Source organism: Syngnathus scovelli, chromosome 8 (genome assembly GCF_024217435.2).
Source record: "Syngnathus scovelli strain Florida chromosome 8, RoL_Ssco_1.2, whole genome shotgun sequence".
Taxonomy (NCBI): Eukaryota; Metazoa; Chordata; class Actinopteri; order Syngnathiformes; family Syngnathidae; genus Syngnathus; species Syngnathus scovelli.
This window is the reverse complement of record NC_090854.1, coordinates 7,968,860-7,984,664: the sequence shown is the minus strand read 5'-3', so window position 1 is coordinate 7,984,664 and position 15,805 is coordinate 7,968,860. Positions and strand designations below refer to the sequence as shown.

At 44.9% G+C, this 15,805-nt stretch overlaps 1 protein-coding gene across 4 annotated transcripts; it reads left to right on the top strand.

Moving 5' to 3' along the window:
- Positions 1 to 276: 276 nt before the first annotated feature.
- Positions 277 to 15,561, top strand: nr4a2a (nuclear receptor subfamily 4, group A, member 2a). Of its 4 annotated transcripts, none has more exons than XM_049727872.2 (8): positions 277 to 2,171; positions 11,214 to 11,290; positions 11,383 to 12,332; positions 13,222 to 13,351; positions 13,470 to 13,633; positions 13,905 to 14,107; positions 14,235 to 14,413; positions 14,491 to 15,561. In XM_049727872.2, exons 3-8 carry the CDS (start codon positions 11,385 to 11,387, stop codon positions 14,748 to 14,750), a joined length of 1,884 nt encoding a protein of 627 aa, XP_049583829.1. In that variant the 5' UTR covers positions 277 to 2,171; positions 11,214 to 11,290; positions 11,383 to 11,384; the 3' UTR covers positions 14,751 to 15,561. The 4 variants fall into 4 exon arrangements, with proteins under 4 accessions (XP_049583829.1, XP_049583828.1, XP_049583827.1 ...); XM_049727870.2 differs by lacking the exon at positions 277 to 2,171 and adding an exon at positions 10,785 to 11,002; XM_049727871.2 differs by having other exon boundaries at positions 11,214 to 12,332.
- Positions 15,562 to 15,805: the final 244 nt, after the last annotated feature.

Below are 15,805 nucleotides of genomic sequence, written 5' to 3'. Positions count from 1 at the left end.
TATATTAAAAATGGCAAAATAAAATTCAGTTCAAATGTATGCGCATATGTAATGATGTTGTTGATGGGTTTATTTTACTTCAAAATAATTAATGATAAAATTGCATGACATTCTTATGGGAGCATTTTTTAAATTCCATTTTATTGATAAATATACAAAATATTTGCTTAAATCAGATTTTAAAAATAAAAAAAATTCAAGTGGTTGTATTAAGACCCCTCCACCCCCCCCCTCAGCTCAATCCAGCTCTCCAAATGCATCTGACAGATCAGTGGTCAGATAGTAGCCATAGCCCTTGTGAAGTCTGTTGCCTTTTTGCAGTGCATGGGAATCCACATGTCCCTAAATGCCAAATGAGGTCTGACAGATAGCCCGGAGAAACAAAGTTGGGAGTTTGCCGCTACCAGGGAGAGCCTGAGTGAACAGGACATGCTATGTACACCCTGGCTAACAATCAACATATGCTTTGTTTTTCTGATGCCAGCACAAGGCACACATTGCCCGCAGACGCATGGATCCCGGGACCCGTTGCACCGCAATGCCTACGGGCTATTGTTTGCTTGAAAAAAATGTTGCAGAAAAATGCCTCCCCCAAAATAACAATAGAGGAAATTAGCAGACTATGACTATTTTACTCCCATTTAGCTTGCATTTAAATATGATTCATTTTGAACAGAGGCACATCTGTGCTGAATCACTCAGAAAAAAAAAAAATTGCACTCAATATTCCCATTGCAATTTTTTTTTTTTTTTTAAAGTCCTATTCCTATGTTTTTTTTTAATCCAAAGAGATTAATCTGTATTATTATAAACATGATCAGATTTACTACACATCAAGTTTTGGGCTTATAAATTCAGCATTCCAATTTACTCCCACTGCCGGTGCTAGGACTTTTTTCTTGGAGGGGCCATGGGGGGCAAGAATTGAGGGTCCACAAAAATGTGATTTTTTTTTTTTTTTTTTATAAACCCCAAAAATTCTTCAGAAAACGCTTAGGAATATTCATAGTATGTTATCTATCTGTAAAAATCCCAAAAGTCAGCTATCTGGCTCGGCAGCTCGGTGAGGCCAGTGGACCCCCGCTAGCACCCCGAATGCTTCCGTTAACATTGTGATGATCTTTCATTGACGTGTGCTTTGACCGAGCACCAGTCAAAGTGTCGTTGCGGGAACGACGACGGCCACTGCGATGACTTAAAACCCCCCAGCCATGAGCGAAATCCTAACATGACCCTCCCCCCTCACCTCCCCACACACCCTCACCCCTCATTTTTCCTCACCTCTCTGTAATGAGCCACACCTGTACACTGCTTTAAATACCAGAGAGAAGCTTTAAATGTCAGGTGCAATTAAAGCTTATGATTCAAGGCTGCACCAATCAAATCAAGGCCCCGGAGTTCAGCCAAGTCTTTGGGAAAAAGCAGAGTTGGAGCCGCCACCGGCGCCGCCGCCACCGTCAAGATGCCACCGAGCGCTCGCTCTTCCTTTACCTCGCACTTCAACAGCCCAAAGGTGATTGTAAAGTTTACTGCCATTCGCCTGAACTTCTCCATCTTCCTGACTTCAACGCCTTTATCAAAGGAAAGGTTTACGGCCTACCCAGCTATATGAGCTGGGAAATGACAGCAAATAGAAAAGGAGGAGGGCGAGACTTTTTTTTGTTGTTGTCTTACTTGGGCTAGACGCTTTAATAAAACCACACTCGGTACCATCATTACAATCAAATTCAATCATACAAACCAGTAAGTAAGATTAAAAATATTACTACTCAACTGTAGAGATGTCCAAAAAGCATCACGCCAAAATAATTTCACAGGGATGTCAAATTATACTCTACCATTTGTCTTTATAGCCTACTGTTTAATGCTATACGTTAAGAAAACTCTTCTATGGCATCGAGCAAAAGTGTCTCTTTTGTTAATCGAATTTTGGGATCGGTGAGTATGATGGCATATAGATTTTGAGGTAGCCATTTTACTGTCACGTTACAATGCCGCTAATTGGTCTCCTTTGCCGCTCACCTCTAGGACCTCGCTATGTTCATACAGATGGGAAAAAATGAGAAAAACACAAGCTGTGAATAATGAGATTCTTCAAATGTGGTGGGAAGCAACAGAAAGTGGTGACATTTCAGCTTGAACCCAGGTGGCTTGTCTGGAACGATCCACAGGTAAGGGACGGGCCGGCCGGCGTACAGTACAACCCAGGCTTTGTAGTGTGTGACATCATATCATAACTTAAAGGCGGCATGCATATTAGCTCTTTTTCACTTGAAAATGTCTCTGGATTTTAGCAGATCGGGTCATGGGCAGAGAAATTGTGTCTAGGTCGAATTAGTCTGGAAGTACAGAACAGCTTGCTCATAGACACAATTTCAAGACATCTAAAGAATCATTGGATGTTTAATTCCACACTGCTGGCTTTGCTATTTGTACTGTAATTTTTTTTTTTTAATTCAAAATAACCCAATTTGTATCAATAAGGTATCAAACTGTATTTGGGACAATTTGACCCAATTGTTGTTGTTTTTTTGCACAAAATAACCCCAGAAATTTGTTTGTGCAAGCCTCCTAAAATTGTGTGCCAAAATATATAATAAAAAAATTGGATTGTTTTGCTCTGCCCCAAAAAACCCCACAAAAAATTGGGTCAAATTAGTGGTCTGTCCTTTTGACCCATAATTGTGTAATGTTTGAGGCAACTGTCTTTAGAATGTATCCAAAGCATAAAAAGTCAATGATCCTATTCCAAGTTGAAAGAATTCCTTGAGTTGCAAACAAGGAAAAGTCAGCGTCAGGCAGTCATTCAAGGCAAACATGTCAGCGCCTCCCCCTTCCATCCAGTGAAAAATGAACACGGGCAGGTAAATAAAGCAATATGACCACGGGGACCAGGAATTCGCCGGATAACTGTCAGCCGCCGAGGAAAAATGAAGCATTTACCTGTTTGTAATCCAATTTCTCCACGGCGTTGCGCCCATATCGAACTCGAATGAGCCGGGTGCTCTCAGGCTGATGAGAAATGGTGCAACTCGCCCGGGGCCGGTTCGGAGATCCTCGCTGCGGGAGCCTGCCCGACCCAAGCGCATCAACATTCGGATCCTTATTGTCCCAAATCTTTGCGACGGATCGCGCGCTATTCAAATGCGCGCTCTCATATTCACGAGGAGCGGGAATATTCCAGCGGGCCATACATATTCCATTGCTTCAAAGCCACAATCATTTTCCTGCACTTTGACAGCTGCAAGCGCAATAAGCCGCCGCTTGCCCGACAAAACACGGTTAAAAGTAGCGACACATTGCTTTTACTCTGTACGCTTGGAGGGAAGTCGTGTGACGTCTCTTCACTTGGACGAAAAATGCTGGCTTGTTTTCCGAACCTGCTCTTTGGTCGGATTTGGAGCAGATTGGGTTACTTTTACCCAAAGTTGGTTGAATCGTTTTCACACAGCGGATTGGGTTGAAGATTAACCCCCCAAAATTGGGTTATTTTGTGGGTCATTTTGTGACTAAACTCAAGGGGTTGAATAAATAACCTCAAAGATTGGGTCCACCAATTTTTGATCCATTTGGGGTTATTTTTGGCCATCTGCCAACTCCATACCACTTTTGGTTTTGGCTTTATTGTCAATTTCTTCACATACCAAGACACACAAAGAAATCGAAATTACGTTCTCACTATCCCACGGTGACAAGACATAGTACACAATATACATACAAGTAAACAACACAAAAAAATAAAAACAAGAAGGCACAAACAATGAATAAATAAGAGTGATGACTAAATCACTCATGGGGTAGTAGACAAATCCAATCACTCCGTCCCGACCGGTCTTGCTGATGAAACGGTGCCTGTTTTAGATAACTTCACATGTGTAACAAATACTCATCATCAAATTCCCATGGTCGTTTCATCCCACCGCCCTAATAAACTTTTGAGAGGTGATATTAGGCCTAGAGAACACAATTTTACTCGCATCCCGTTTAAAAATCCTTCGATAGATACGCACCCTGATCAACCAATTACACTTAAATTCGGTTTTATGAATATTAGATCACTTCATACGAAAGCAGTTCTCGTTAATGACCTTATCACGGAACATAATCTAAACGTTTTTGGTCTTTGCGAGACCTGGTTAAAACCTAATGAACTGCTGCCACTTAACGAGGCCTCGCCTCCAAATTTTGTGAGCTCGCATGTGGCTCGTCCTCGAAAAAAGGGTGGGGGTGTCGCCCTCATCTCAAATTCTGAGCTTAGATTTAGGCCTCGCTCAATTCACGTATTTAAAACATTTGAAGTTCTCATTGTGCGATCCACTGCGTTACCGTCATTCTGTCTTGTTGTTATTTACCGCCCACCCGGGGCTTACTCTGGCTTCCTGGATGAATTTTCAGAAGTTGTGGCTGATCTAGTGACAAATGCAGATAATATAGTTATTATGGGTGATTTCAACATCCACATGAATTCACCGTCAGAACCACTGACTTCGGCATTTCAAACTTTAATCGATACGTTTGGTTTTACGCAAGCTGTACAGGCAGCAACGCATAAGAATGGAAATACCTTAGATCTGGTATTATCCCGGGGACTAGCAACCTCAAATATAACAGTACTGCCATACACTACTGTTCTGTCTGATCATTTTTTAATAAAATTTGAAATTTTAGTTCCTTGTCAAAGACAAGAGCGCAATCAGAATTATAGCAGCCGTAATTTTAACTCCATGACTGCAACTGCGCTATCTGAGTTACTGTCGCCGGCAACCGCCATGTTTCCCGCGTACAGTGGCTCTATCGATAATCTTACAAATGAATTCAATGCGACATTATTAAAAGCCATCGACTCTGTGGCACCGCTACGTCTGAAAACTCGCCGTAGATGGCCAACTCCGTGGTTCACAGATGGCACACGTACGTTTAAACAATTATGTAGAAAGCATGAGCGCAGATGGCGTTTAACCAAACTTGAGGTTTTCCATCATGCATGGAAGGACAGCCTCCTGAAATATAAAGATGCGCTTATTTTAGCAAAAACTCGTTATTTTTCGCAAGTCATTAATCTTAATAAAAACAATCCTAAATACTTATTTGATACAGTGGCAAAGCTAACTCTGCGCCAGCCGACCCCTGATAGCTCCTTCCACTCAGCTGACGAGTTTATGAAATTTTTTGCTCAAAAGATTGAGTCCATTAGGGACGAGATCAAGAATACCATGCCAATCGCTCCGCCGGTTACTAGCGCTGGGGATCATGCAATAACCCTCTCAAATTTTAAAAGCGTGTCCCTTGAAATGCTTACACAATTGGTTAGTGCGGCTAAACAAACAACATGTTTACTCGACCCGCTTCCAGCCAAACTACTTAAAGAATTATTTCCAATTTTAGGACCGTCCGTCTTAAATATAATCAATCTGTCTGTTTCCTCTGGGATAATGCCAACAGCCTTTAAAATCGCTATTATTAAACCGCTACTTAAGCGAGCAAATCTTGACCCGGACTGTCTCAGTAATTATAGGCCAGTTTCAAACCTCCCATTCATAGCAAAACTTCTCGAAAAAGTAGTAGCACAGCAGCTTATTGATTACTTGGTCGCTAATAATCGATATGACTCTTTTCAGTCTGGTTTTAGAGCTAATCATTCTACAGAGACAGCACTTGCTAAAGTGACTAATGATCTCCTCATAGCTATGGATTCAAATACGTCGTCTGTATTGTTACTTGATCTTAGTGCTGCCTTTGACACTGTAGACTTCGATATTTTATTAGGGCGTCTTAAAAGTTGTGTTGGTATCTCAGGGTCAGCACTAAGCTGGTTCAATTCCTATCTATCAGGCAGGACGCACCGAGTGGTCCATGGTAATACGTCCTCTGAGCTTTATATTTATAATGTTACGTGTGGTGTCCCACAGGGATCGGTACTCGGACCGATTTTATTTAATATTTATATGATTCCGCTTGGGGACATAATACGTAAATATAATATTAGTTTTCAATGCTACGCGGATGACACCCAATTATATATGCCGTTATCAATGACAGATCCACAGGACTGCTGTAATCTCGAGGCGTGCCTTGCGGAGATTAAGCAATGGATGTCTCTCAACTTCCTTCGTCTTAACCCGTATAAAACTGAGATGTTGATAATTGGTCCTACTCGTTATCAACATTTATTTAAGGAAACCACTATAACTATAGATAACCGTACTATCACTCAGAGTGATACGGTAACTAATCTCGGGGTAATATTTGACCAAACGCTCTCCTTTCAAAAACACATTAAGAATATAACCAGGATTGCGTTTTTTCACCTTCGTAATATTGCTAAGATTCGTCCTATCCTCTCGACCGGGGATGCGGAAACTATTATACATGCGTTCGTCACGTCGCGCCTGGACTACTGTAATGTATTATTCTCTGGTCTTCCTAAATCCAGTATCAAAAGTCTACAGTTAGTGCAAAATGCCGCTGCGAGGCTGCTCTCACGGTCAAGAAAATTTGATCACATTACCCCAATATTAGCCAAATTACATTGGCTCCCGGTCCATTTAAGATGTGACTTCAAGGTTCTTCTACTAACCTATAAATCACTGCATGGCTTAGCGCCTTCATATCTCGTCGACCTAGTCGTTCCTTATGTTCCGTCTCGTAACCTTCGTTCGCAAAACGCTAGTCTTTTAGTTATACCGAGGGCCAAGAAAATGTCTGCAGGGTCTAGAGCATTCTCTATTCGGGCTCCAGAGCTTTGGAATGCCCTACCAATGGATATTAGAACTACTACCTCAGTAGAAACATTTAAGACACGTTTAAAGACACATTTCTATGAGATGGCCTTTAACTAACTTGTGATGGCCGATTTGGCCGGAGTTTGTTCTGTTCTCTCTGCCCACCTCCTCCCCGGCTGGGGAGGGGGTTAGGTGGCTCAAAAGCTGATAGCGGCTGGCTGGATTCTCGGGGACCAGTTCGGGATGGGGGAGCTGCGGCTCGGCCCCCTTGAGGACACTGCCAGGACAATCGAGGGCACCTCCGACATCCATTTTTTTCATTGATTTTCATATTATGTATTACTTGTGCACTCTCTGCATCCATTACAACCTGGTGATCCTGAAAGGGGGATCCTTCCATCTGTGGTCCCTTCTCAAGGTTTCTCATTTTCCCCTGGCAGGGGTTTTTTGAGTTTTTCCTTGCCCTTTTGGGAGCTTATGATCAGGGGATGCTTTGAGAATAATTGTCAATTTTGGCTATGTGAAGCCCTTTGAGACTGTTTGTGATTTAGGGCTATACAAATAAACTTGACTTGACTTGACTTAAATAATAAATAAACAAATAACAATAAATAAGAGGAGCAAAAATGGAGCAAGTGTGCATACAGCAGACAGACAGAATATAGCGCAAAAGTACAGGACGCTACGCAGAAGGGGGGAGAGAGTTCAGGATCCTAACAGCCTGGAGAATGAAGCTGTTGGTGAGTCTGGTGGTGCGGGAGCGCAGGCTCCTGTACCTCTTCACCTCTTCCCAGAGGGCAGAAGATCAAAGAGTGAGCGGGGTGACTCACGTCACTCACAATCGTGGTCGCCTTGCGGGTGAGATGGGAGGTGTAAATGTCCTTCAGCACGAGTAGTTTGAAGCAAAATGTTGAACCAATGTCTTCAACCCAATGTGTGGCTATAGATAACGAAGCATTAGCAATGTCCATTTTGGATTTGGTGCTTCAGGGGACACGACATAATAATAAGTCATGTTTCATGATATGCGTGGATTACAGAAACAAAAATGAAGCATTTTCTAGTTATAAAGTTGCCCCAATGTTCCAGTTGCTTGCTTGGTACTTGTCAAGTTTCTTCCAATTTGTCCAATTAGAAAAGACAGAGTCACTATTATTAAATTTCTACATTTTATTAATCAAAGAAAGTCACTGCTTTATTTGAAGGTTTGTTTTTTGTTGGCCATTGATTGTGTCAGCAGGGGACACTTGCAGCTCCAGAATACATTTCCACATTTCCACACAGAAGAGAAAAAAAAGACAAAACACATGCGTGAGGAAATATTGCGCCGCCGCATGAATATGCAGCGCCTTGATAGCGCCGCTGTCATTACTAATGTTGCTGCCAATTACAGAGCATGTCATGACACCGTGATTCATGAATATTCAGCACGGACTGATATGGACGGCGGTGGCGGGGCGGCGGCCTCGCTCCACATTTTTACTGTCTCATTGTGCATGGCCAACGGGTAGCTCCATCACGGCAGGCCGGCCGCTGCTAGACAAGCTGCTCCGCGAGGCATCGCTAGTTAACAGTGTGTTATATAAAGCCGCTGTATAAAAGTGATGAAGTGCTGGCCGGCTCCAAAGAGCAGCCATTAAAGCATATTAAGTAGACATTTAAGCTTGTGAAGTGGAATTCCACAAATGGGGAAAGAGGAGCCCGACCGAGCAAAGAGATGCCTGAGGGCTCGGAATGTTCCATTCTCACAAAGTTTCAGGGCTGCTACAAAAGAGCCATTTTTTTTATTTTATATGTGTGACAGTTGAGGGGGAAGTGGACTCGTCATGTTCTTCTAATTTGTTCACCTCCAAGCTTTGTTCCATTTTAAAACACTTTAAATGTGTTTTGTCAGAACAGTAAATGTAACTTTTCAAATTAAGAGCAAATTAATTAGAACTTGAAGCTAATTTTTAACATTGTATTTGTCAGCTACAGGTGCCAAACTGAAACTATGAGGACTCAACTGTAGTTTTAAGTTGTAGTATAACCAATCGCCACTAGATGGCAGCATTTCAAGACTTACTGTTTCTTGCTCATCAGTTATGTGCTGTCCTTGAATGGTCATTTTTGAAAGTTATGCAAATAATTCTCAATATTGATTGGCAGATGGCTATTTATACCTTTACTAAAATGTGTTTTTTACCGTTTTCTGATGACATGGAATGTGGATGGATTGCATGCAGTTCCCAAATCGTAACAGGACATCCCTTGCTTGATGGCGCACACAATTAAAACATTTCACGCCTTCATTTAAGAGCCTCATTAATCGTGCGCAGCCGTAGCACTTGATTACTCTTAAGTCAAACCAAATAAATGCTAAACTGGCCAATTAAATGAATAATTGTCTTTATTATGTTTGCGCTTTAGATGGCTAGCTATGATGTCATCCCATCTTCACATGTGGGTAATTAATTAAAAAAATTACCACCATGATGGTTCATTTTAATGACCTGAAGGCTTGCGGCGCAATAAAGACCACCTGAGAAGGAAGAAGGCCGGGCGGAGCGGGGCAGCCATAAAGGGGCCAGGTTAATGTAAAAGCTTAATTGGCAGGAGCAGAAAGCAGCGCACAAGAGCGCCCTCTAGAGGTCAGGGCAATACAGCACCCCTCAGCCCACCCTTGAGTGCGCCATGCTGTGCTTTTTACCCACACAATAACAGGATGACGTCCACTGGACTTTTTTGGCTGGCCGCCCACACTAATATTGGCTACAAACACGCAAGCAGCTCAACTATTGGACACAAGGTGTTGGTGTAAGATTACCTCGAAATGGGCTGCAAAACAATACGTTTATTTTGGCCACCACGCGTGGCTTTTTTCCCCCCAGTTTCCTTAAGGGTCCGCGCTATCAGGCTTTCCCCTCTCACGGGCTCTAAATTGCTTCCCTTGTGATCGCTAGTGAGAGGCCCCCACTAATTAGCACCACTTTCCCACCCCCCACCACCACACACACACAAACACACTTTTCCTGCCTCCCACTCGAGAAGCTGAGATCTAAATTTGGGACACAATTGAGGAATAAAAAAATCCTATCAGATGATAAGTTACAATAATATTACCCGCCTGCCTTCGAGCTTTGTGAGGCTTATGTCATACAAGTGCTGCGATTACGAGTGGGATGGGAGTTACACACGTGTGGGGGGTGGGGGGGGCATGTTCTCATGCTCAGTTAGCACCGCACCAAGGTTAGAATTATCTTGGGACTTTCATTATACTTAGTTTTTATTTCGTCCCGACTGTTGTTTTTCTAATTTGTTAGTTTCTAGTGCAAGAGTGCAAGATGCCCCCCAAAAATATTGTCAATTAAACTGCAATTCCTGAATGATTGGTCAACTTTCTCTCTCCTGTGCAGCAGTTTAAAATAAAGTGAAAGCAAAAATGGTCATCATGAAAGTGAACTTTTCACTTGTGTTTATGTTGTTTATATGTACACCTCTCTGTTTTCAAGTTTTATGATTTCATGTAATAACTTTCATGTTTTATTGTGATAAGTTCAACCAGTTGATGGTTGCAGTCCTTTTTGTATTTTGCGACATAAGGAGATGATAAAACGATTATTTCAATTTGAAAAACAGAGCTCCAGCGGTGACCTGAACCAGAATGACTCCGTTTTGTTTCGCCAAATGTGGAAGCCAAACTTCTCAGGTTGCAATGTGATCTTGCACTTTTTTTCTTGTTGTCTGGTGTGGCAGGCTGGCAGCAATGCACTTGGACTAGTCTGAAGCGTGTGGAGAGTGTTTATTCTTAAATCCTGTTCAAACTGAGCGTAGCTGCCTTTATCCCCACTACATCTCTGCTTCGTGTCCATGTGGGAAGCAGCATAGATCGCACAGCACAAGACAAACATGCTCACCAGCAGGCAGGGCTGGAGAACGCCAACGACCCCCCCCCCCCCCCCCCCTCCACCATCATCATCATCCCCCCCACCCCCTCCATTCCCTTCTCCTGCATCCCTCCCACCTCGCTGCACGATTGGGGCGCGTCGGAGTTGACGCCGATGACGTCACAGCAGCAAACACGTGGGCCACGGCAACCGGAGCTCACATAAACAAAGCCACATTGGCTTGGAGTGGCTTAGTCGAGGCAAGTGTCGCTCACAGGCTGGGGGGGGGCTTCATGATTTGAGAGATTTGGCTTCCACTTTGTGGTTTGTTCTTTTCAAAGCACATTTTTTAAGGAAGAAAGGCAGCCGTCCTGAATGCTTATCGCATGGATTGAACAGCTGGATTTCAACGAGGTACAAATTGGTTTCTTTTTATTATCGTTATTTTTGGTGGTGGAAATTGCATGTGTGCAGATGTAAAAATGGAATTAGTGGCTTTAATTCCGTGCAATAAATGAAAAGACAGAAAATTCAAAGTCTTGCTATTGTCGTAAAATCGGATATTTTGCAGATCTTTTTCCAGGCATGTTGTGTATTTTGCTTATTGTGGCGTGTTCTTTTATAGGGCAAGATCCCGCCTACTCGAATCCAAAAACGCTCATCCAAGTCTTGTATCGTGTTCCTGACCTGCACCGTCTTGAGGTGAAAGCAAAGCCCCCTTTCAAACGTCCTGCTCCTCGCGCAAAAATCCCCCAATTTGTCGTCGTCTTGACTCAAGCTCTGTGCTTCGGCAGCCATGCCCTGCGTCCAGGCTCAGTATGGATCATCGCCCCAAGGAGCCAGCCCCGCGTCCCAGAGCTACAGCTACCACACCGCGGGAGAGTACAGCTGCGACTTCCTCACTCCCGAGTTCGTGAAGTTTAGCATGGACTTGACCAACACCGAGATCACCGCCACCACCTCACTGCCCAGCTTCAGCACCTTCATGGACAACTACAACGCGGCGGCGGGCTACGACGTCAAGCCGCCGTGCCTCTACCAGGTGCCGCACGCAGGCGGCGGCGAGCAGTCGCCCATTAAGGTGGAGGACGTGCAGATGCACGGCTACCCACACCACCCGCACCATCACCCGCACCACTCGCACCCGCACCAGCAGGGACACCTGCCGCCACAATCCGACGACATGATGACCCACGCGGGGCCTGTGTACTTCAAGCCGCCGTCGTCGCCGCACGCGCCCAACACGCCCAACTTCCAGGTGCAGCCCGGCACCATGTGGGAGGACCCCAGCCCCTCGCTGCATCCCTTCCACCACAACTACATGATGGAGCAGCGCAAGAATCCCGTGTCGCGACTCTCGCTCTTCTCCTTCAAGCAGTCGCCGCCCGGCACGCCCGTGTCCAGCTGCCAGATGAGGTTCGACGGCCCGCTGCACGTCTCCATGGGCCACGACGGCCCCGCTTCGGCGGCGGCCGCGGCGGCGGCTGCGGCTGCCGCGGTGCACCACCGAGGCCTGGACGCGCAGAGCTTCGCTGTGCCCGGCGGCCTCCGCAAGCAGGGCGGTCTGGCCTTCCCGCACTCGCTGCAACTGGGACACGGGCACCAGCTGGTGGACAGCCAAATACCGTCGCCGCCCTCCCGCGGATCGCCGTCCAACGAGGGGCTGTGCGCTGTGTGCGGGGACAACGCGGCCTGCCAGCACTACGGGGTTCGAACCTGCGAGGGCTGCAAGGGATTTTTCAAGGTGGGCAGGAAGGATGCGCAAAAAAAAAAAAAAAAAAGGGTTTATTTCATCGGTGCATGCGAATGAGGCGTGTCCTATCGAGACGTAATAGAAAAGAGACCCACAAGTGATCTCCGCCCTCCACCTTTTTCCCACAGGAGCGCAGTCCACGCACCCTCACCATGCGTAAAATTGCAGCCATGACTCCAATCTTATTTTTTTATCGCTTCATACACGTTCCGAATTCTCATTTCGACTTTTTGTCTCATTTGGACGAGCATTCCTAAAGTCTGATATAAAACAGGCCCATCAATGGACATTTCCCCGCCACCTTTTCTATTTCTGCAGCCCACAGTACAGGACACGTTTAAACCGCGTGCGTAAAAAAGTCTAATCATTAGTCTAGCAAAGTTCCGTCAGTCAAGTTCCAAATTAAACGTCTCATTTATATGAGAATCAATACGACGTAAAACATTTCCAAAAAGTATTAAAAATATTCCCCTACTTTGTTTTTCCCCTTCAGCACAATGTAAAGGATGCGTAAAATCTCCTTACTTAAAAAACACTTTATTTACGTTCCATATTAAACTTTTCACATGTACATTAATTTCTAAAGGGGGGGGGGGGTCCTCAAAATGACTCTTGCGCCCCTCTGTTGGTTTCGCGATAGATGCGCAAAAGTAACCACAATTCTGGATGCACTTTACAAATCAAATATTTTATTATTCTGAAGTGATATTAAACAGACCCACAGTATCCCTGGTCCTTTTTTAAAAAAATCAAAAAAAAAATCTGCATGCTGTCACGTTCCAGTCGACACCTTCATTGAAGTGTCTTCCCCGCTGTGTCGTGAAAAGCAGGCCCACAAAGAGACTCGAGCTCACACTCGACTATTTCTGTCTCCATGCAGCGCACCGTCCAGAAAAATGCCAAATATGTGTGCTTAGCCAATAAGAACTGTCCAGTTGACAAACGCCGAAGAAATCGGTGCCAGTTCTGCCGTTTCCAGAAGTGCCTTGTGGTCGGGATGGTGAGAGAAGGTACGTGCAGGCCCTAAACAAAACGTGCACTGCTTTTACGCCCGCTCTATTTTTTTTTATGTGACGTCATGGTGGCAATTAGCGCGCGGCTTGATGCGCTCCGCGTGTCGTTTTGCAGTGGTGAGGACTGATAATCTGAAAGGTCGACGCGGACGACTGCCATCCAAACCCAAAAGCCCCCAGGAGCCCTCCCCCCCGTCGCCGCCGGTCAGCCTCATAAGCGCGCTGGTCAGGGCCCACGTGGACTCCAACCCTTCCATGTCCGCGCTGGACTACTCCAGAGTGAGTGGGAACCTTTTTTTTTCCATCTCCTTCCCAAGCCAAATAAAACACTTGGCGAAGCGTTACCTTGACACTCGGCTGTAATATTCCGACTTCTTTAAGTGGCTACCGCGGAATAATTTACGTCGGAAGGGGGAGGGGGCGGGATTTAATAATAATAATAAAACGAAAAGTCGCCGTCTTTCCACTTTGCAATTTCACGGATTATATATTTTAAGGGGACTTCATTAAGCGGCCGCCCGTGTGTGCGTGTGTGTAAATGAAATTCCAGTTCCAGGCGAGTCCTGACTACCAAATGACGGGCGACAACACGCAGCACATCCAGCAGTTCTACGACCTGCTCACCGGCTCCATGGAGATCATCCGCGGCTGGGCCGAGAAGATCCCGGGCTTCTGCGACCTGCCCAAACCGGACCAGGACCTCCTGTTCGAGTCGGCCTTTCTCGAGCTCTTCGTCCTTAGGCTAGCGTACAGGTACGAAGGACGACCACCTTCACGCGCCACTGCGCCAATTTCTTTCTTTTTTTATTGCGTGCGAATCCTAATTAGAAGCTCGTTTGAAGTGCTCGTTTATAACAAGAGCGCTTTTTCTGCCGTCCAGGTCCAACCCGATAGAGGGCAAGTTAATCTTTTGCAACGGCGTGGTGCTGCACAGGCTGCAGTGCGTGCGTGGGTTCGGCGAGTGGGTGGACGCCATCGTGGAGTTCTCGTCCAACTTGCAAGGCATGAACGTGGATATCTCGGCGTTCGCCTGCATCGCCGCGCTCGCCATGGTCACAGGTGACGCGCTAAAAGACTTGCGCACGCATGCAGTCAACTTGCGGATCGATTGCTCATGACCGTTCGTTTCGTTTTAGAGAGGCACGGGCTGAGGGAACCCAAACGCGTGGAGGAGCTGCAGAACAAGATCGTCAACTGTCTGAAGGACCAAGTGACGTTCACGGGCGGCGGCGGCCTGAACCGGCCTAACTACTTGTCTAAGCTGCTTGGCAAGCTGCCCGAGTTGCGCACGCTGTGTACGCAGGGGCTCCAGCGCATCTTTTACCTCAAACTCGAAGACCTTGTGCCTCCGCCGGCCATTATCGACAAACTCTTCCTCGACACGCTGCCTTTCTGAGAGGAAAAAAAAAAGTTCCCCACACTGACTACTTCCACGCCCCCCACCCCCCCCACCCCCCCAAAAAAAGAAACCCTTCTAGCCCCTTTATGCCAATTTTATTTTTGTTCTTTTTGGACATCTGCAAAAGCAGGACTGGAGGGCCCTCTTTTTTTCCTATGAGGACCTTACTAAAATTGATGACAAAATATATATTATTATTTTAATCAAACACTTTTGTTTTCACAGTGCATGCCAGACTGCTCATTTGAATTCCAACCGGACGGTGGGTTAAAAAAAAGGGATGAATCATCTTTCCATAATAGCACCCCCAAATGTAATATATGTTCCATTTATATATGAATATATATAGTATATATAATGTATATGCAGACACGCGCGGACACTGTATATTATTCTAATAGATGACGCATCACTTTATATAATATGTACAAAGTTTGTTATAATGCTTTTTTTTTTTTTTTTTTTTGCTTTTCAAATCGTGCCTCCCCTCCAAACATCCCCCCCCCCACCCCCCCCAAAAAACGACGCATGTCTTATTCTGATTATTTATTTTTGTTGCTCCTCTATAGGCACATGCAGAGGCGATGTCTATATATAGCCTACCGGACACTATGTAGTCTGCTAGATTTGATACCAATGTAGTTGGCACTCAAACTAATATATAAATCTATACAGTAATATATATGATCTCCTTGCGCAGCCAAGGAGAGAGCTAGGAAGGAGCCTTTGTGTTTGTACAATTGTCACATTCCTCGTTTGTATGTGTGCTGTAAGTATTGTTGCTGTTCAATATAAACCTTTCTCTATATGCTTAGAGCATTTCTATTGGCCGATCGATGAGCATGGATGCACATCGAGAACAAAACAAAAAACAAAACAAAAAATACACGTTTTGTCCACGTTTTTAATGTTAAGAGTGGATTTCACGCGAACAAAAAGGAGTGGAAAGAATTGTGGTGTGTGAAAGGCCTTTCAGCTTTCATCAAGATTCCATCGGGGGAACAATTATTTAATGTTTACAAATAAAACTTTAAAATCAAGAGAATTAGTTT